The 21,867-nt window shown below is 42.8% G+C and overlaps 1 protein-coding gene across 2 annotated transcripts in view; it reads left to right on the forward strand.

Moving 5' to 3' along the window:
- Positions 1-21,363, forward strand: part of bmp1a (bone morphogenetic protein 1a) — a 30,201-nt gene extending 8,838 nt beyond the window's left edge. The window contains exons 2-20 of one of the 2 annotated variants that reach the window (XM_014414029.4): positions 1,645-1,758; positions 4,593-4,709; positions 5,184-5,301; positions 6,642-6,820; positions 7,043-7,148; positions 11,709-11,833; positions 13,488-13,603; positions 13,775-13,877; positions 14,141-14,257; positions 14,615-14,760; positions 14,874-15,069; positions 15,316-15,441; positions 16,513-16,706; positions 16,830-17,010; positions 17,128-17,253; positions 17,448-17,575; positions 17,942-18,155; positions 18,453-18,703; positions 20,007-21,363. In XM_014414029.4, the coding sequence (XP_014269515.1) occupies positions 1,645-1,758; positions 4,593-4,709; positions 5,184-5,301; positions 6,642-6,820; positions 7,043-7,148; positions 11,709-11,833; positions 13,488-13,603; positions 13,775-13,877; positions 14,141-14,257; positions 14,615-14,760; positions 14,874-15,069; positions 15,316-15,441; positions 16,513-16,706; positions 16,830-17,010; positions 17,128-17,253; positions 17,448-17,575; positions 17,942-18,155; positions 18,453-18,703; positions 20,007-20,141 (2,792 nt within the window). In that variant the 3' untranslated portion in view covers positions 20,142-21,363. The remainder of the gene's footprint in view (positions 1-1,644; positions 1,759-4,592; positions 4,710-5,183; positions 5,302-6,641; positions 6,821-7,042; positions 7,149-11,708; positions 11,834-13,487; positions 13,604-13,774; positions 13,878-14,140; positions 14,258-14,614; positions 14,761-14,873; positions 15,070-15,315; positions 15,442-16,512; positions 16,707-16,829; positions 17,011-17,127; positions 17,254-17,447; positions 17,576-17,941; positions 18,156-18,452; positions 18,704-20,006) is intronic. The other variant, XM_014414030.4, reaches the window with a different exon arrangement.
- Positions 21,364-21,867: the final 504 nt, after the last annotated feature.

Raw genomic sequence — 21,867 nt, forward strand, 5'->3', positions numbered from 1 at the left:
TGCTGTCCCTTAACAGTAGTGTTTTTGGCAGTGGCTGTCAGCGTGAGTGCTGATTGTGAGAGGTCTGTTTTGTCTCAGATTTGGACAGTTTCTTTTTTTTGTTGTGGTTTTTTTTTTTGTTTGTTTTTTTGACTTGCAGAAATTAGAGGACCTCTGGAATTTTTTTTTTTTGCGTGTCCTGCCATGCCAGCTGTCACAAATGCCTTTTCCTATTGTGCCATTAGCCTCTAATTAAGTCATTCAGCTGTGCATCCTTGTAGGACCTTCAGGGTAAGAAAGAAAAAAACAAAAAACAAAACAGCCTGCATCTACCAGAGCCAGCTCCAGATTGTTTCAATAATACTCCTTTGAATGCCAGAGCCAAGTAGGGGTTTTCTTTTGTGTCTCTATTGTGCTTTCCATCCCTTTCTCTCTTGTCTCAGACCTCAGTAAAACTTTTATACACATACTGGGAAAAAACTGTCATATCTGGCCAAATGTACGTGTTGCATTTAAAGAAACCAAAAATATCCTGAGCTCAGAATGAAACAAAATTAATTTCTTGTGTGTTCTGCGGTAAGGACACCTTGCATTGGGGTGTCAGATTTAAGATCACAGACTAAAACTTCTGACAAACACGCCCGCTATAAATCACTCCCATGTACTCTGCATTTTAAAGGTCCTCTGGGCTTCTTGCCCCCTGAGGGTTTGGTCTCTACCTCCATCACACTAACCCACCAAACAAGCATGCAGAAGGCTGTCATTTTCTTTCTGCTCCACAGCTGCCTTCCCTGTTCTTGTGCCGCCTTCCTCTCTTCCTTCTCAAGTTGTCATGTCCTGGTTAGCGATGGATTACAGTGCAGCCTCTTTGCCTTCTCTAGAAATGGCCCCACTCCACTCCCCATCCCCTCCCAAGTCCTGCATGCAGGCCTGGCTATAAATTCCGGAAACGTGCTGGTGTTAAAAGCCCGTAAAACCAAGCACCCAGTTTCTGCAGAGTGGACTTCTAGCAACGGGAGATTTTTAGTTTAAAAAAAAAAAAAATCTAATAAAGGACATTCTTCATTAAGTGGGACTGTTTAGTTATTTCTCTCTCTCCTTGGCCCCATTAAAGAGCTATTACGTGTTCAAGGTGCCCCATATTACTCGGTCAAGGCAGTGTCGGTGTCTCATTGTAGCATATTTGATAGCTTCCATTAACTATCCAAGTGTGCCACGGCACAGTACGTTATGTTACCTTCCGGACTCGATTCGTTTTCATAAATCATGTCAGTAGGTTATCAAGTTCATGCTCTATGCATTACACAAGTCAGTGTGTTGTTTTTGTTTTCTGTCCTGTAACTGGGTTAATACAAGGCAGCCTTCCTGTTATCTGAACTGACACACTTCTGTTTCACAACTTTACTTGGGTTCCACAATAAAGAGAGTAAACAGAGCCAGAGTCCAGAAAGGAGTGAAGTGTAAGTGTGTGTGTGTGTGTGTGTGTGTGTGTGTGTGTGTGTGTGTGTGTGTGTGTGTGTGTGTGTGTGTGTGTGTGTGGCTGGACTTCCCAGTCTGAGCAGCAGGAAAAGCTTGAGGCTACAGGACTGTGCAAACGGATGCTTCATATTGTGCGATCGCCTTACACATAGTCTGACATGTGCTGTCTCTGTGTGTCTCTTTCAGCTGCCTTTCTGGGAGACATTGCTCTGGATGAGGAAGACCTGCGATTCTTTAAAGTGGACAGAATAATAGATCTGGCAGCGAGAACCGTCCAGGTTGTTAATCGCACAAATACAGGTAACAACAACAGACAGAAAGACCTCTGAGGTTACAGTATGATGTAAAATGTAGTTATTGTAGCACCAAGGCAAAGCAGATTATATTGTTAGTCTAAATTTGCAACAAAAGAGCTGAAATGAACAAGGTTCCCACATTGTTGGGTGATTATTGCAGACAAAGACGTTGTGCTCCCAACACTACAGCCGTAAAACCGCTCCAACCTCTCGAACTGAGAGTCGCCTCCAGCAGCACCTGCCGGAAGGCAGCTTTGTGTTTTTAATGAGCCCTCTTCAAAATGTTTATGCCTACAACTGTGATGATATCATTACGTTGCTACACCTGTAGCATCATGTTTAAGAATGATTGCTGGGCTTTGTCAGTTTTATGTTCTCCAGTGAAAAGTGCTATTTAATCAACCGCTGTGAGTCAGCCGGGACCAGTGGACTTCGCAATCCTGTAAATTCTGAGCGAACATGAACCAACAAGCATATCCACATCTGTCTGTGCTTGAGCAGTGCTGTTTGTTCGAGTTAGTAAGCGCACCAAGAAAAGCAAACTTTTTTTTGCGGGGGGGGGGGGGTTTATGAATACATTTCCAGCAGCTTAAAGTATTCACCGTGTTGGTTTGATTTTTAGTATTTAGTAGTTTTAGTATAAATTTTGACCCAAGGTGGGGAATTAAGATGAGACTCGTGAATCAGAAGCAGGTTGCAAGTTCATCCTCACCTTTTGAATAATTATCTGTGTGCTTGAGCAGTTTAGTTACAGCAAATTCGAGTGTTAAGCAGTGGAAAGGTATAGCTCAAAATAGGAAAACACAGCCGGTATAACTGTGCATTGCACAAGGTGGCTGTTTTCCACCCTGATCAACATTCATTCATAGAAACGCTTGGCGCCTCGGGCTGCACGCATATCAATACCTGCTCACCCTGCACAGGTGTGGATCCTAATTGGCAGTGAAGATAACTTTGATATGTCATTTTTCTCAATTATCATGTCACTTTAGAGGTCAAGTTAAAAGTCTTGGGTACTTTATCTTCAGATTAAAGCCTTGACCTAAAAAAAACACCACCCAGAACATTCCCCGTCTAAATACGGACGAACATGGAAGATTTAATCGTTTTATTTTAATTAACACATCACGCACAAGTTTTTGCCTCCCCAGGACTTCTTATCAGTTAGCTGAGCAGATTTGGCTGTTATCAGCCTTTTCCACAACACATGCACAAGTGTACGTGCTAATTGATCTCGCCAGGCTGCTAAGATTTAGTCCTGCGGACTGAAATTCAACAGAACACATTGTTCCAGCAAATTTAAAAAGCGTGCTGCAATCTACGGCATGCGTGTTAATCAAATATACTAAGAGAAGATGAGCCGAGCCGCACCGTTTCAAGTATAGCTATGAAACAACAACCAGCGCTTGTTTTTGCAGCTTCAGGCCTTCATCGGGGTCACCCAGGTGACGTTTCCCAATAAAGTTTCTAATAATTGTACACCTTGGAAGAAGGTGATGTCTGTTTGTACCTCAACCACAAAGCGCATAGGTCAGTGTGTTAATAGGTGTTTTCTAATAGAAGTGTTACACAATTTTTTTTAAAATAAAGTTTAGACAAGCACCCTTATATCAAATGGATTCTGCTGGTTTTTGTTAATAGAACTCACAGTGATGACACATTTATTTTACACATCTTTGCTGCAAAATGAAAAACTAAGTGAAATCAGCTTTGGAGCCTTTATCTGGGAACTGTAGACGTTGTCCCAGCTCTCTGTAATACATTAAATGATTTGGCCAAATAAAAGAATAATGTGACAGTACAACAGTTCTTTGTTAAGCTTTACAAACATATGATTGTGTAAGAAAAATGACTTCATCCCAGCGCACGCACTAAATTCACTTGGTGCATATGTTTAATGGGCTTTCTCAGAAGTTTAAGGTCATCAGACTGCTGAAGTTTTCACTCCTACAGATTTCCTCATGTTTGGAGTCACTTCTCCTTTTTTTTTTTTTTTTTTTTTTTTTTTTATAGGGGATTTTGTGTGAAGTTGCAACACACCACATTATCGAGAGTCACATCATCCAGAATTATTAATAATAATTCTGGATGATGTTACAAATACAAGAAAAACCCCCTGATGGTGTTTGCCGCAGGAATTTAATTGTTTTTTTGCTCAATTACGTATAAATCATTGGCACCTTTTGTTTGTTGTTTCTACAAGTTAAATTGGTGTCCTAACGTAGAATGCAAGATCCCAATTAAAACCACAGCAGTAACTGCTTCATCAGATAAATCACTTCCATCTGTATTTCTGCAAATATGCATCATTTAATAGATCGACTGACTAAGCCTACATCCACTTGTGGCTTATTCATCACATGCACTTTGAGCTCATGCTTGTTCTGCAAGTTTATCAAAGTTGAGGTTCGCATAAGGATGTTTCTTTAATAATAATAATAATAATAACCAGGTTTAGGTGGGGGCTTAGTCTGTATGGTGGCATTTATGTGAGGATGAGTGACATTAAAATTAATTTGAAAGAAGAAAAGACTCGGCTTTAATAAAAATCCATTCAGCGCACAACGAGAAGTACAGTGTTATTTGAACTGTCTCTTTGATGGAATTAATGTAATTACTTAAATTAGTTTTTTAATAACCAGCCAACATTAATATAACCGGCTTCAAGCCTTGAAGAAAGCCCTTTGGTTTTTGCAAATAAAAAAATGGAATCTATTAAGTAGAAGCATAGCTTGTTATCTCTTTGTGCCAATGTTGGAGGAACGGCTGGGGGGTTTTTTCACCCAGGAATGCTCTGAGTGATCTTTATTTTGTCTCGTGGTTGGTTCAAATCCTCAGGCTCAAACAGTCAAAGCAGGCAAGGTGCACGGCGCAGGAAAAGAGCTGCCACATCCAGACCGGAGCGCATTTGGCCCGACGGCGTCATCCCTTATGTCATCAGTGGAAACTTTAGTGGTAAGTAACATGTAATGTGCTCACGTGTGACCAGATGTGGTAAACATAATTAGCATCATTCATTCCCATTTAAAGTCACAAATCACGGTAAACTATAATCTGTAAAACAATACTAGATGTCTGCAAAGTAAAGTACGTGGTACCCTTCATAGTGTTTTGCTTCTAGAAATAACCGTATTTACTTCTGAGGTCTTGTGCGATCTTGTTACATCGCCTAAAAAATTGTATGCTTGTAGTTGTGCAATTTATTAAAAAGCAAACCAAATATTGAATTCTTGACATGATAAATATAACATTTTGGGACTCTTTAAATTGCGTGTGTGTGATGGTGGTTAACGATGAGAAAGGCACATTTTGAACTTGGTATGACTTTACTTTTAAGCCTCGTCTGTTCACTGTGTTTCTATTCATCTCCATTCTTCCATGAAATGCTGTTGGAGTGTGTTTTCTCACCCTCTCCGACTTCCCTTTCAGGCAGCCAGCGGGCTATATTCCGCCAAGCCATGCGGCACTGGGAAAAGCACACCTGTGTGACCTTTATTGAGAAGACGACTGAGGAAAGCTATATTGTTTTCACCTACCGACCATGTGGGTGAGTCAGTGGGGTTTTAAGCTCCCACGTGTACAGTAGGAGCTGAACAATGGCCTGTTTCTGTTCAGTGTCTGCAGCTAATTATTTAGCGCCCTAATGCTTTTCCTTGCTTCTTGCTCAGCAGAGTTTCTCCATTGTTCATCCTCTCCTTGCAGTCTCTCTGCAGTCAGTAGGAATTGTTTTGGGTTTGGGTGTTTTGTTTTGTTTTTCTGCCCCCCTGCCAGCCCTTAAAGCGCAAACCATTCGGTGGGCAGGAATTTCCTGTGCCTGATCATCACACTGCATCAGTCACTGAGTGCTTAAATCATACCCGGTGTGCAGGACAGGGCACGAGGGAGAGACTTCCTTTGCCTGTTTGCTGCACTCTGCTGAAAGTCGGGCTCGGTGTCCACTCAGCATTTCTCTTTAAACAGATACGCAGGGGAAGTGCTGGTGGTGGCTCTCGTTGCTAAGCGACTATTGACAACCTGTTTGGATGTGCAGGGCTCTTTCTTTGTAAGCCGTCGTGAAACAGTTTTTCATTAAAACATTTGGTGTTGAAGAATGCAAATCCATTTAGGATTTTGAGAAAAGGAAGTCAGAGTTGTTAAAGAGGTTTCCAGGGAACACATCAACCTCTCAGATTTAGTCCACAAGCCAGATACCATCATGTCATTACTCAAATGTACCCCTCCTGCTGATTTATATCATTCAGTACCAACAGGAAAAAGGATGCAACTCATGAAACTTTTTCTAGCCAACTGTTAAAAGCCATTTTTAGCCCAGTTGCTGGCCTCTGGAGCAACAACGATGACATTATCCGCACAGGCAGCAGCGGTTAGCAGTGGGAACGCTTGACTCTGCTGCATATTCAGCAGGCCCCCATCTGTCCTGTGCAAAGTTCAAGGCGTGTCTCAGGAGAGCCTGACTTGGCTCGCTGTAATTAGAGAGCGGCTGTCTGGCCCACAGGGCCATTATGTGTGTGCCCATCCTGCAGGCTCCCACACTCAACCTTTCATGTCACATCGAGATGGAGCGCTGCAGCCAGCTTCCTCAGTTACTCTCAGCGTTTCCACTAGCAGACAGCTGAATGAATGTCACTCCTGTATGTGTCGACTATAAAACAGAGCAGAGATTCTGAGGTGATTTCTTTTCTAGTTTTATTATATACATAAGCAGCATGTTGAGATAGAGTCAGAGATGCATTCCTTTTTCTCTCTTTGCTAACCTCGTTTTTTTCCACTCACTACTTTTTTTCTTTCTTTTTTTTAAATGAAGTGAAGCATAAAGTCTAGTCTCTGTGTTTTGACTTACACACTGCCTGCCTGTGTTTCCATGTGTGTCTGCCTGCTGATTCATAGGTGTTGCTCCTATGTGGGTCGCCGCGGAGGGGGCCCCCAGGCCATATCCATAGGGAAAAACTGTGACAAGTTTGGCATTGTGGTGCACGAATTAGGTCATGTTATTGGGTTCTGGCACGAACACACACGACCCGACCGAGATGATCACGTCAGCATTATCAGGGACAACATTCAACCAGGTAAGACCTCAGGTTTCTCCGAGATCCCCCAGCAATAATGTGTGTAAGTGAAAGACGGAGACAGAGAGTTAGATAAAATATTAAGAGTCACACATTTATTCACACACTCTGAGCTAAGAATAAAACGCCACAAACTTGCAGAAGTGTTTTCATGAACCTAATCCTGAGAGTCTATATTTACGCCTGACGTAAGGGTTCGGTCTGAATTTTTCTCTTTTACAGGACAGGAATATAACTTTTTGAAGATGGAGCCAGGAGAGGTGGACTCTTTAGGAGAAGTCTATGACTTTGACAGTATCATGCATTACGCCAGGAATACATTCTCCAGGTAGGAGCCAAACCCAAAGTTCAACTCCATAAGCCCCAGACATGAGAACTAGTCTAAGAGCGAGTCAGACTGAACCATTTCCAACTTTGGTCTCATCTCGTTTTCCATTTCCATGTTTCATGACTGCACTGGTGTGTAATGCTCCAGGTTTGTGTCTGCGAGCAGCCGCTCAGTAATGTGGCACAAATCCCAATTCTTGTAGGAAGAAATAAATTAAAAAAACACGTATTTACTTCTTTACTAGAAAGTCCAGTAGAGATCAGTGCAGCTGTACAAGCTCATCATATTAAACTCTATATTAAATGTACACACCAGACCAGCACATGCAACCTGATCTACAGAAATCTACAGCAGTGGCATATTTGTTCTTAACAAGAAATTGCTAAAAAATTTCAAAGCTTGCTGTTGATTTAGTGTCTTTTGTCACTAAGTGCAAAAATAAACCGATTTCTACCCGATATCTTTTGGCATGACATTTTAAAAGAAATAAATTAATAAATCCTCACATTGCATTGAGCCTAAAGTCAACTGGAGAAGTAGTACTATGATTTTTAAGTGATATTTGGACAAGGTTAGGTTACCTGCTGGTGTACTGGGAGTCGTATATCAGGTAAATGGAGGAAACTAAGAAGAACTTGGATGCCAGGTTCCATTTCAGACCGTGACTGGGTCTCTTTGGACTGGTCTGTGGTCTTTGTTTATAGGGTTTACCTGTAAACGGTATCATTTACACTTCTCGCTTTAATTTTGGCATTTGCCGGATTAGCAGTATGACAATAGACACATTGTAACTCTAAATAAGAAAAGTGAGATGTGAATTTTTGCAGGCGTAGTAAAAGTGTTTGTCTGGGATATACTCTCTCTTTCACACTGCCTGTTTTAAATTAAGGCTCCTTTGTTTGGTTCCTGCTGTTTTTTCCTGCAGTAGCAGCCCCAATAAAGCAGCTAGCTCAGCAACAGTAGCCCTGCTTCATCACAACAGCATTTATGGACACCACCTTCAAGGTTGTGTGAAGCTTCTCGTAAAGGGTTTCATCCATAAACCACCTCATTATGGTCCTAAGAGTTCTTTGAAAAGATTTTCATGGTGGGACAAATGATGTCACCCAAGGTTACTGCAGAGACCTATATTCTGGAGTGGAACATTTTGGCATCTTCACAGCACTTTGGTGTTATGACTACCTCCAAACTGAATGTCTTCACACACCTAGCAGCATTTTTTTAATCCCTAAATAATCTACATAGGATAAAAAATGCAAATGTTTTCCTTTTTAATGCTTTACAAACTAAATAGTCACATGATTTGAAATTTGTGCGTCATAGACTTGGGACAGTAACGTCAGTACAAAGAACTGCAGAGGACCAGCTGAAATTTTGGCATTAAATCTTCCAGAAACTTGTTGCTTAGAAAAACATGCGCTTGTAAAAGAGGAACTGTTTGTATTCTTAGTGATACTTAAATTTGTCATCGGCTGACCTCATTCTTCACTCCCTGTTGTATTCTATGGGAAGGCCTGCCAGATGTTGTGCTGTTGCTTAGCACATCACTGGTTAGCTACAGTGTTGGATGAAGGATCCATCTAAGGCGGGTGGGGGGAAAAAAAGGTACATGACTAACACAAGGCAGCCTGGTTTCTTGACCTAGTCATCAGGGACTGTGGTTAATTTCAAGTATTTTTACCATCTGGATGACTACAAAGCCAGAATAGAGGAACTAGGAGTATTTGACTCTTTCAGCTGCTGATTCATTATTGTAATTCCAAAAGCAGCACTACACTCACTGCAAGTGGCTTCAAGACAACTTGGCAGTATATGTTAAATTATTTTTGAAAGCTGTTACAACCCAGGTTTGCAGGCATGTGAAAATCATGGCCATCTCCTAATGTCATGTGCGGGATATGATACTAGTTTAGTGTGTAGAACTGTCCCTCCATCTACCAGACAGCCTTCAGTCACTCAGTATGGGTGTAAATTGATCTCTGGGCACCTAAAGTTAAAGCAAAAAAAACAAGTAAGCGCAGACTATAATCATTACTACCTCCGCCTGATATAAGAACCAGCTGTTAGCCCTTCCCTCAGCTTTGCACATGCATATATTTTTATATTTCCCACCACTGGCTCTCCCATGCCCGAGGTTACAGTCTAAGAGTTGTGGCCTCTTCCCAGATAGCTGCCATGCTCTCGCAACAAACAGACAGTGGGGAGTAAATCTTTGTCTAAACAGAGGCTGAGGCTGGATGTAGGCCAGTATGCAGAAATTCCTGCCTGGCCCCGTGCATCCAAACTGTAGGTTGTTAATGCACTTCACGCCGAGCGGAGATGAATTACTGCTGCTTTTCCAGTGTTTGTTAGTGTACAGAAAAAGACTGCAGAACAGAGACAAAGGGGAAGAGAGACATTTGTACTCCTTCTCCATGCAAACAACAAACTTTTGTCTTGTCTTAGCTTCCAGGTTTACAGGAAACAAAGCCCACTACTTCCATGGAATTGAGGTTTTAAAGAGGGAATGGTTTTTATCTTGTATTGGATTTCAGTCAGGTCAGCACATGTCCATTTAGCTGTGGTCACTCCCAGGTCATCATTTGGACTTAGGCTCTTAATCTTATAAATTTGCAGTATGTTCTACAGCTGGCTGCACAATGGGGTATATTTATGTGAGGTAATCCACCCTGATCTGTTTTCAGTCCAACTCTGACTCTGTTCCTATACAAACTCCTCTGATCCAAAAAGGCTGCTTAGAAATGAGAAGCGGTGGCTGTCACTGCCGGGGAATGTTTCACAGAGCTGTATTAGCAGACGAGGGGCTCCTGTTGGCTTTTCACAAGTCATTCCAAGCACTTTCTCTTCAGCGCTGATTGGCTGATTTACCTGTGCCAGTGTCATTCTTTGTCGGTCCATTGTTGGCCGGTGTGTTTGCTCTGTGTTTTACAGTAAATCACCGTGGGAAGCCAGGGCCTTTGCCGCGGGTGTTGTTCGGAAGATTTCATGGCCTGTCTTGATGTTTTGCCGTGTCTCCTGGGGACAAGCAGGGCTGATCCCTTGCTTTTTGTCTCGGGTGTGTTACCCGACCCATGGCTCTGCCTTCCCCCTCCTTTTGCTCGAGAGATTTTTTTTTTTTTTTAGGACGAGTGTGTGGAGCAGTGCCAGCTCAAATAGAGATCTGCCAGTGTCCCCTTTTGTCTTTTCTGACACCGACTGGAGTGGCATTGTTTTGTTTTAATTTTTTTTTTTTCTTCAGCAGCCAGCATACGGGCTCCTGGAAGCTCGCAGACAGGCAGAGCCTAAACTGTTAGCTCAGGCTGCTCTGTTTGCACATGCCTGGCGTTGATAGGCATGTCACCATGGGAACAGCCAGGGAGCCAGACCATTTCTTGCCAATACTTACAGAAAAATGAAGATGATAAACTAGCAAAGTGTCAAGTGAGGCAGCTTTGTAAAAAGGAGTCTTTCTGGACTAACTGTTCTGTCCTGTCTCATTTTTAACATTTGCAGATGTTTTATCTAATTTTATTTATCTTTATAGTTTTCATTTTGGATGTTTATCAAGAATGTGGCTGATGTTCATTTCCCTGCCTCCGCGGCTTATGGAATTTATTTTGAACTCCCAGTAACTCTGGAGAAGGGCTTAAGCTCTTAGTTTTGGGTCTATCGCTAGTGTGTGTGTGTGTGTGTGTGTGTGTGTGTGTGTGTGTGTGTGCGCAAAGGATGATATCTGAGCATTAACCTCTGAAATGAACTGTGTGACCTCAACCTTAAAGAAAGACTGATATTCAACAGCAGTCCCATATCAAAGAGATGAGTAGATCTGAAAGAACTGCAGAGTAGCACCGGATGCAGGGAGATTCAAAGCCCAGGCGCACACATGTGGACACTGAACGTTCAGTATGCTGAGTAAAAGTGCAGGAAACATTTTCAGATGGTATCGTAATTTTAATGAACCTCATTAGAGAGTGAGCAAGGGTCAAACAGTAAAGTATGTCAAAGCATATACTGACTGGTTACGCTATCAAAAGTGGGGATATTCATAGATAAGAGGTTTGATGTTCATCTTAATTAGGTCGTTTCTTACTGTACAAGCAGCTGGGTCTTTATCTTAATGAAAACCCTCTTGTGTCCACATGGGTGTGGGTGAGCAACAGCTGGTTAAAGACAAATAAATTCTGATGGCATCTCATTACAAGCCTTTTACTTTTTTCTGATATCCTGAATCTTGTTTTAAATGCTAATCCAGAAAGTAAACATGATAATGAGCACTCCATGTGTGTCTTGTCTGGTAGTTGGATTTGCTCTTTTTTTTTTTTCTACAAAAGCAATCACATTTCTTTCTGACTTTCTGACTATCAGCACTCCTTTTTAACTGGGTATGTAGAACTCTTAATTCTTTAGTTAATGTTGACAGTGATTGAACTGCACTGATTGATGGTAAGTTACCTAATCCTGTGAACAAACACGTTTTGTGGCATGTGTGCATGCTGGAGTAGACTGCAGGAGGGTGCGCATGCAGTTGGGGTTTTATGCAACATTAACATCAGTCTCTCTCTTTCTCTCTCTGAATTACAGAGGCATCTTCCTGGACACCATCCTGCCACGCTACGATGTGAACGGCGTGCGACCACCCATTGGCCAAAGAACCAGACTTAGCAAAGGGGATATTGCACAGGCACGCAAACTCTACAAGTGCTCCAGTAAGGCCAAAATGACAGCTCTTGTCTGCTATGGGGTTTTTCTTGTCTATTTTTGAACGTATGCATAGCACAACCCTGAGAAAGAAGGAAAGAGAGGAAGAGAGAGGTCTGTAACTTCTCCTGGCCTCCGCAGATGCAGCTTACGCTGTGCACATCGGCGATTGATGTGGTGCGGTTCCTTAGCTATAGCGTACCAGACTCCCAAGCAGGGAGGAGTGTAAACACTACCCAGGGACAGGAAGTTAGTCAGTCTGTTTTCCCAGATAGATGCAAAAGAACAGCTGTTCTTCTAAAGACAATAACCGAAATGACTGTACAAGCTGTGATGTGCAGACACGCGTGTTTACTCCCAACAATGTAAACCACGTGGCTATACACTAAGGAGAGTTATGTAATCCTGGTACTTTTCTGAAGCTCTCTGTGTGTTTATGCTTCCAGAGGAGAGAGAATCTGATGCTGTTGAAGTAAACACAATTTATAGCATTAGCAGATGTACGTTGAAGAGCAGCCTTCTGCTGAATGCATTTGGTGTCAGACAGTTAATTGCAGGTAAAGCTGGGACAGCTGAGCAGTCAGTTTCAATGAGTAAACATAGTGCTTGGTCACCACAGTGGATCATCCAGTGTGGTTTCAGGGCAGAGGTGGAAGTTTTAAATGTATCTACGTGCATCACTGCAAGTGCTCTGTCTCTTTCATCATGGCAATCGCTGTCTCCTGAGGAAGACTGGATGATGTGGCACGTGCTGTGGGGGGATGAGGTAGTGAGTCTCTCCATGTGTTCTTGGAAAAAACAAAAAATTCTTAAAGAGCCATGGATCTCCCATTCATGCAGCATTCCTAGGAGTGTTTGTCATCCCAAATGTGTGTTGGTTAATGGCTCAGGATTGGCAGAGCTCCGCACAAAGCGTTATTTCACACAGCTTGAAGCTCGGGGCTCGTCGGTTTCTCGCTTTGAACGCAAACAGGCAAGGAGAGTGTTTTCTTAACTCTTACTAAATGAAGTTCAAGGTAAAAGAACAAAAACCCAAGGGTGATTGTAAATGCTTACACGCCACCCAAGACGGACAGCTGAAGATGCCAATCTAGCCTTCTATTATTTCCTCGTGCCTTAATCAAAGGCATCTTTCCCCCAGTTGGCTGGAGCCTCACGCACTCATTCTTCTAGGCTGCATATTGTTTTGGACTCAGTCATCGCACACTTAGTTTTGCCAATCAAACTAAAGGTTGTTTCTGTTTTGTTTTTTGTTTTTTTTCACTGGCAACACGTACATAATACATCACATCCTCCAGAGGGCCGGGTTATTTATAGTGAGCCAGGTTTATTTTCAGAAGATGCTCAGAGAAAGTGTCTCACACTCTCTTGTTTCCTTTGTGTGATCATCATCTGGAGTAGGTGGGGGAGGGGATGGGTGAGATGAGGGGTTGTGGCTGAATATTATCAGCAGATGTGCCTTTGAACATGAAAGCACTGCCCTTTTCTTCACATTGAGTGTTATAATTCCAGCATCAAGCATCTGTCTCCGCAGCCGCAAGTTTCAGAGGATCTACTTCAGAGCTGTTGTGTTTTTTTTAGTAGCTTAGGTGATTTCAGACAGAGACTGACTGGCAGAGCATCGGGTCTGACGTGCAGTTGTGCGTTTGTCTCTGTGCACAGGATGTGGAGACAGCCTGCAGGACAGCAGCGGGAATTTTTCCTCTCCTGGATTCCCAAATGGATACTCGGCCTACATGCACTGCATCTGGAGAATATCAGTCACACCGGGGGAAAAGGTACGAGCTTATGGAAAGTGTCTGATCTTTGCTTAAAGGCACCTCAAATCAAATCTCTGGCTCCTTCATGTTGATGCAGTTTATTGGTTTCATCATATTTATCTGAGATTTAGCAATATGTGACCTTTGCCCCCTGCTGTCCTAATAATGGGTTTTTATTTTTTTATTAAGATCATTTTGAACTTCACCTCCATGGATTTGTACAGGAGTCACTTGTGTTGGTATGACCACGTGGAGATCAGAGATGGATACTGGAGGAAGGCACCACTTAAAGGTCAGTTTTAACTGAATTCAGAGAGCAGCTAACGAACAACAAACCTCCAGATGTCTCCTGGTCAACTTTTGTGTAAGGGAAAAAAAATTAAAAGACATTCAGTTTCAGAAAACAACTGCTGCAAGTGAAAGCTGGGTGCAGTCTTTGGTGGATGCAGTGTGCTTCGTGTGAAGTTCTGTAGAGCTCTGGAGACAGATTTCTGCCAGTACTGCGGATGTTGTGAGGTTCAAATGTTTGATTTTATGTTTTCACCTGTGACCCAGGTCGTTTCTGTGGCGATAAGCTGCCCGAGCCGATCATCTCCATTGACAGCCGCCTGTGGATTGAGTTCCGCAGCAGCAGTAACTGGGTGGGAAAAGGTTTCTCTGCTGTTTATGAAGGTGAGCACTCATTTTCTTCCATGCATGCTGAACGCAGGGTCGGATCACACATCCAACAATATGTGTAGAGGCTGTAGCAAAAAAAAAAACCAAAAAAACCCTTTTTGGCTCTCCTACTGCTGATGTGTCAGGCATTTTATGCTGCATTAATCAGATCTTGGCCAGGTTTCACATTCAGCTCTATTGTTTGCAGACCGTGCAAAGGGATGATGTATGTGTGTGAGTGTGAAGGCATTCAGTTAATCCCCAATGCATAAATCAGTGAATCAGCAGTGAGCACCTTATTTTTTTCCCAAAGGAAAATACTGATGATATAGCAATGAAATAGCTCAGTGTTGTTTTTACTGTCACATGCAGCCATCTGTGGCGGGGAGGTGAAGAAGGACAATGGCCAGATCCAGTCTCCCAACTACCCCGATGACTACAGGCCAAACAAAGTGTGCGTGTGGAAGATTTCTGTCGCTCAGGGCTTCCACGTAGGCCTCACCTTCCAGTCTTTTGAGGTAAGACACCAATGCATTTTTAATGTTTTTAACAGAATAGTGTTCATGCTTTCTTCTGGATTTCATGACTAATTTTTCCCCTTTTTGACACCAAATCTTCTGCTTTTCTTTAGATTGAGAGACACGACAGCTGTGCATATGACTATCTAGAAGTGCGCGATGGGATTTCTGAAAACAGCCCTCTGCTGGGCCGCTTCTGCGGCTATGACAAGCCAGATGACATAAAAACGAGCTCAAACCATCTGTGGATGAAATTTGTCTCAGATGGCTCTGTCAACAAGGCCGGCTTTGCTGCAAACTTCTTCAAAGGTGAACTTTTTAAGTGCTGACAACATCTAGGAGAGAATGTCAGCATCTGAATTAAAGCATGTTCCAACATTCACTCTGTAGGTCATGACCTTTTTAAATTTTCTTTCATATATCCTTGTTCTTCTTGCACCTTTGCGTTCTGTGCGACCCTCTTTGCCCGACTCTGCTGTTGTTTTGGAGGGTTTTCTCTCGTAAGCCACTGAGCCAGGGGGGCCAGCTAAAAGGGCCATATCTTTGTGTGTTCAGAGATGGATGAGTGCTCCAAGCCGGACAACGGTCGCTGTGAGCAACGCTGTGTCAACACACTAGGCAGCTACAAGTGTGCCTGTGACCCAGGCTATGAGCTGGCTGCTGACAAGCGCAGCTGTGAGGGTAAGTACAGGGAGAAAAGTCACCAGCCCTGCTCACCATGTCATTTACATGCTAAAGCACTTTACACAGTTAGCCACCCAAATACAATAAGTACAGTCAGTCCTGCTCCTAACAGCCAGCATTAATAGTGGTGCTGGCCAGCCACGGCCTTTTCTGATTTGTGTTACAACAATGAAAGCTTTATTTTACCTCAAATTATATGTTGTTGTTTAAGACCCAACTGCTAGCACACACAGCTGCACAACATTACCATTTAATCCCTTTCTGCCTCTACAGGAAGTCAGCCAGCTACCCATCTCTTTGCTGTGTGTACAAATATTTCGCTGATGTTGAATTAACGGGGCCTGAAATTAAAGACGGACACATTAAAATGAATTAAAAATGCACATAACTGAATGTAGTTCTCTTATTAATGTGTTAATATTAAAATAATGCATATTAGAAAGGATATACATTCATGGTGTACGTGCAATATTTCCACATGAAGCTTGCAGACAGTTTTTTTTTTTTGTTTTGTTTTTTTAGCACTAACCCCCTGTTATGTTTTAGATGACTGATGCACTCGTATACGCAAATATTCAATTTCTTGCTTCAGTAAACTTCAGGGTTCAGGCTTTACATGGTTAAAATACATTTTTTTATATTTTAAACCTGCGTTTAAATTGAGTTAAAATCATCCCTAAAACCTGTGCTTATATAGATATCTGTTAGATATTGTGCACTATTATTATTTCTGGATTTCAACACAGTCCATGTGTCAGCACAGCTTTTTGTTTTACTTAGTTAATGACTGACGGAATTAACTAAGAATAGCCAAGTGATCTAATGAGTATCACCAGCTGCTGCTGTTGTGTTATATCCTGCGTTGCTACTACAAAGCTTTGGCAGAAAGGTCAGGCAGTAATCACATTTTTCCGAGGGTTGTTATGTTCAAAGGAAATCTCAGATGGCAGCGTAACATTTGGAACCAATCCTTGAGAAATATACAGTGATATCATGTATTTATTTATTTTTGTGTGTGGACACCTGCACGCATATCAAGCTGCTTATTTTTCTGTCTTTTGTGTCCAGCTGCTTGTGGAGGTTTCATCACCAAGCTGAACGGTTCGATAACCAGTCCAGGCTGGCCCCGAGAGTACCCCCCAAACAAGAACTGCATCTGGCAGCTGGTTGCCCCCACGCAGTACCGTATCACTCTGCTCTTTGACGTCTTCGAGACTGAGGGCAATGATGTGAGATTTGGGGTTATGTTAAATGAACAATGGGTGGGTTTGTTCTATACTTTTGCTCCTTGTCACTGCGACGCATCTCTCCTTAATCATAGCAAATGAAGCATTTCTCTCCTCCTTGAGTTTTGTAATTTAAACCAAATAACACGTCCTGTGCAGGTTTGTAAGTACGACTACGTGGAGGTACGCAGCGGGCTGTCGGCCGACTCGAAGCTACACGGGAAGTTCTGTGGGGCAGAGAAACCAGAAGCTATCACTTCGCAGTACAACAACATGCGCATCGAGTTCAAATCCGACAACACGGTGTCCAAAAAGGGATTTAAAGCGCAGTTCTTCTCAGGTAAGTCTTCTGGCAGGGTTCTGCACGGTCTCTGCTTTCACTCACTCAGATCTGCAACCTGTCAAGTCTTCAAAGCGAGCAGTCGTCAGCGTTGTTGTGTCCTCTGTGGTCCTGCAGATAAGGACGAGTGCTCCAAGGAGAACGGTGGCTGTCAGCATGAGTGCGTCAACACCTTTGGGAGCTACAGCTGTCAGTGTAGGAGTGGTTTTGTGCTGCATGAGAACAGACACGACTGCAAAGAAGGTATTGCACATAACATTTTTTGTCTTTTGTCTTTTTGAATAGATCTATCTACTCGTCTTCTTCTTAGATTTTGGTGAGAGCGATAAACAGTCTGAGTGCAGTGCTTGAGCCCATTGTAGATTAGCCTGACGCAGAGCACCGTGTCGACATTTTATCTCTTTCTTTCTTTCTTTCTTTTTTTTTTTTTTTTGCAGCTGGTTGTGATCACACTGTGAATAGTGTGAGCGGCATTATTACCAGCCCCAACTGGCCAGATAAATACCCCAGCAAAAAGGCATGCACCTGGGTGCTCACCACCACTCCAGGTCACCGCATCAAAATCGTACGTGCCACAACCTCCTGCTTGTCAGTCATTTATTTATTTGTTAGCAGCTTTATCTGCATAATTGAATTGCTAAATCCGCTGAGGACATCTGTGTTTACTGTGCTCATGTCAGAAACTGTTATGGCCTTCCTAATGATGATGTGTGGCTCCCCCTTCTGTTATTATTTTTGCATTTTTGCCCACTGTGCCACAGATATAGAGTCTGTTATTTGCTGAAACAATGTCGTGCGTTGATCTTCCGTGTGCCGAGTTAATTAAGTTCTTATCTTCTAGAAATATTCCCTTACTATCTCGCTAAAAGACAAAGGGCTTTAATGTCTAAGCCTTATCATTCGAGTTGATCTTCCTCTTCATTTCTAACAGGCCTTCAATGAGATTGACATGGAGGCCCACCTGGAGTGTGCCTATGACCACATTGACATTTATGACGGGCGCGATGGAAAAGCGCAGAAACTGGGTCGTTTCTGTGGGACTAAGAAGCCTCCACCCATCACATCCAGCGGCAACAAGTTGTTCATTCGCTTCTTCTCTGATAACTCTGTGCAGAAAAAAGGCTTTGAGGCTTCCCATACTGCGGGTGAGAGTTATATTACAGCATTCAGGGGTTTTTCTCCTAAAAAAACAGTGTACAGTTTCTCATCGGTTTTTGTTATTTTTAAGTCAATTAGTCATATCAAACCTCATGAAGGGCTTTAGATGTTCTTCCAGGATTTGTAGGTCAATGTTCACCACCCTGTCTCAAAATGGGATGATTCAGACCATGTTCTCCTTTTGTAACAGGATGACTCTAGACACAAAAGCACAGCTGGCCCTGATTCCCATCAGCCCACTTCTTTTTCTCTGCAAAAATGCTTAACTCAACTTTTCTGTTCAGAGTGTGGAGGTCAACTAAAGGCGGAAGTCAAAACCAAGGACCTGTTCTCCCATGCCCAGTTTGGAGACAATAACTACCCCGGAGCCTCTGACTGCGAGTGGGTGATTTCGGCGGAGAAAGGCTACGGCGTGGAGCTCATCTTCCAGACCTTTGAGATCGAAGAAGAGGCGGACTGCGGCTACGATTACATGGAGCTCTTCGATGGCCCTGACACAAAGTCTCCACGGCTGGGACGTTACTGTGGCTCAGGGGTAAGAACATTATCCAATAATTCTCTGAGATTCTTTTTTGGGTAACTCCTTCTGCAGAGAAGCACCGTGACTGCCCGGATGTAATTATCAGGGAGTTGTTGGAATTATTAATCCTGTCAAAACTGATCCTGTCGCCTGTAATGGGGTGACTTTTCTGACCCGGCCTGGGGATTTTGATTCTGGCTTTAAGCCAGCGGGCTCCTCCTGAGTTTAGGAGTGCTGCTTGGGAGGTGGCTACAGGTCAACATAGCTGGTCACTCCCTGGGTGTCGCTGGACTCTCTGGCACTTACTTCCAGCGGTGAAATAATCAGCCGATGGAGGCTGCAGCTGGTCTATGAAACAATGAGTCCTGTGGGGAATAGTAACTCGAGTTTCATCAGGTTAGAGAACAGCTTGATTTCATTTACAAGATTTTCTAATAAGCTTTGGCCTCTTATTCACGCACATTCTTATGAGTCATTCGCTGTAGGGGACGTAACACCCCGGGTTCCTCGGGGAGCAGCTCCTCAATCAAGTTTCCTTTTATAAAACAGGTTGAAATAAACTGACACAGTTCAGTCCAAAGTAGAGTAAAAACTCATTACGTTGTGGGGGAGGTTTACTTTCAGCCCCGAGGCTTTTCTCAGTTACACAGTAGATTGTTTCTGGGTCTACAATAAAATAGAATGGGCCGCTTTCTTCTTGTTTAAAATCCCTTTCCCAATAAACCAAGACTTACAGGGCGTTATGTTGTGGCGAATTTTCACCGGCGGCTTTAATCGGCAGTCCGGTGTGTTTACAGTTGGTTGCGCGGGCTTTGACTGCTCTGACACTGCAACGCTCATCTTTGTGACAACCACAGGGCAGCTGATTCGGCGCCTTAACTAATGATTGCTCGAATTAATTTTTTAAAATCAATTTTCACATGATAATGGTGTTCTGAAAAACACTTAGGTCAAATGTTTCATATTTTTGTGCTCACGTAATGCAATTACCTCTTTTTGAAGCATGTGTGTAGCAACACATTATATGGCTCTATTCAGGGAAGAAATAAGCTTTCTGCAGCGGTGCACTTCAATATGAAGCTCAAGCAAAAAACAAACAAAAGGGGAAAAAAAAAAAAGAAGATGAGAAAGCTGCAGAAGGCTAGTCTTGGACCCAGACCCTCACATGGCCCCTGGCTTTTACAGCAGTAGCAGTCAAGAAGCTCTCTGTCAGACTCACTGATTGGACTTCAGCATGTGTGAAGTCCTTTTAGTTTGAATTGAAGTTCAGGGAAGCAGAAAGCCACAAACGAATCTGTTGTTTTGTCCCTCCTGACAGCCTCCAGAGGAGATCTACTCGGCCGGTGACTCCATTGTGATCAAGTTCCACTCCGACGACACAATCAACAAAAAGGGATTTCACGTCCGCTACACCAGCACCAAGTTCCAGGACACACTGCACTCACGCAAGTGACCAGCGGAGGCCAGAAGGGGCCGTGCAGGGCAAAGGGGCAAACGGAGGGGCCCCCAAGGGAGGCGCCAGCCAGACGCTCGGATCCCTTCGGCCAACAAAATGAATCAGACACGACAGAACAGCCGCAAGACCACCAACCGCACCTCAGCTCCTAGGGGCTCTAGCTCCCCCCACAGACTGTGAGGAGTAAAAGCCATTCTGCAGTACACCTTGTTTTTACCTTTCTATGGTTAGGATTGGGGTGGGAGGGTGGATGTCTGCTTTAGGTGGACAGTAGGGGAAAATGTATTGACCCAATACCACCAGATATGTTTTTTTTTGTTTGTTTGTTTTTTTTTATTGTTCTTTTTTTTTTCTTCTTTTTTTAAATACATGCCGAGAAAGGCACAAAGGAAAACAGTGGATTCTCAGGACCTGTAGGAAGGCGGGCATCAGCTGGACAGATCCCTGCTTTTGTCAGGCCAGCCTGCCACATGCAAGGGGAGGAGAAGAAGAGGAGGAGGCATATGGGGAACATCTCCTGCACTCCTCAGTAAAGGCTCTCTTCACCTCACTCTCCTCTCATCCCTTTGATTCAAGGATTCCTATCCATAAGAGGATTAAAAGGACTTGACTTGAGATATCGATACTGTATGTCAGTCAAGTGCATGTAATTCCAAGGCAAGGAGGAAAACGGTACCGTGACAACACCAGCATTTGTAATTGGCTTTGTCCTGACAACCAGCGGCAAGATTCTCGTTGTTACCATTAACAAGAAAATGTAGGAATCTGTTATCTTATCAAAGGACTAATAAATGAAATGTGGTCCATATCTTCTGGTTGGTAATTGCTTGCCTGATGATTGGCTATTACTGTACCTCCGTGTATAAAGTAATATTTGATCTTTCAAAGGGAACGTGTGCTTTTCTCAGCTCGAACCAGTTAGCACTTTACAGTGAATTGTTCCAAAATCATGAGCTTATGGAATTTTGTGAAATGCAATGCCAGTTCACTTGTTTTTAAATGCATTTTATCTCTTATTCTGTTATTATATATATATTTTTTTTGTAATTGCTCCATTTAGTTCCTCAGGCATACTTGAACATTGTGTGTGCCCTGTAACATGGGGTAATAAAGATATGACTTATGTTTCCGTGTTGATTTACACGTCTGATGTAAAATAATTTCTCTCCAGAGAAAATGCCTTTTTCTTGCTACAATGAAGTATTTCTCAAGAACCAAATGAGCCTGGGTATTTATTGTCATAGTGATTACATATATAATGTAATGGGGGGGAGGTATTTCTGAAGTTAGCCTTATAATTGCCTTCCAATGTATAGCCAATGGTCAGTGTTGAATATACTTTGTTGCTCACTTCCTTCCTTCTCTTTATTTATTATTCAGCACCATGTTGCATGAGCCTTGTGTGGCCTGACACACTTGTTTGATGACTGACCTTTTATCCATACTGCTAATTGAGCTCAGCTCTGTAAACCTGTTTTTTAGGCCACTGTAGTTAAATTGTGTTCTGGCAGAGATTACCCAGGACGTGCAAGACGGAGTAACAGACCAGAGGACTTGAATGCTCCCTGTTTGAAGTAAGTTTGTTGAAGAACCTTTGCAAACACAGGAAAAGAACAGTCAAATATAAACAGACTATCTCTTATTCATATTATCTGTTATTCAGTATTTATAGACGGGAGCTTTTTCATTCCAGACGACAGTAGGAAAGCATTTGCTTTTCCAC

This window comes from Maylandia zebra, linkage group LG12, assembly GCF_041146795.1.
Source record: "Maylandia zebra isolate NMK-2024a linkage group LG12, Mzebra_GT3a, whole genome shotgun sequence".
Lineage (NCBI taxonomy): Eukaryota > Metazoa > Chordata > Actinopteri > Cichliformes > Cichlidae > Maylandia > Maylandia zebra.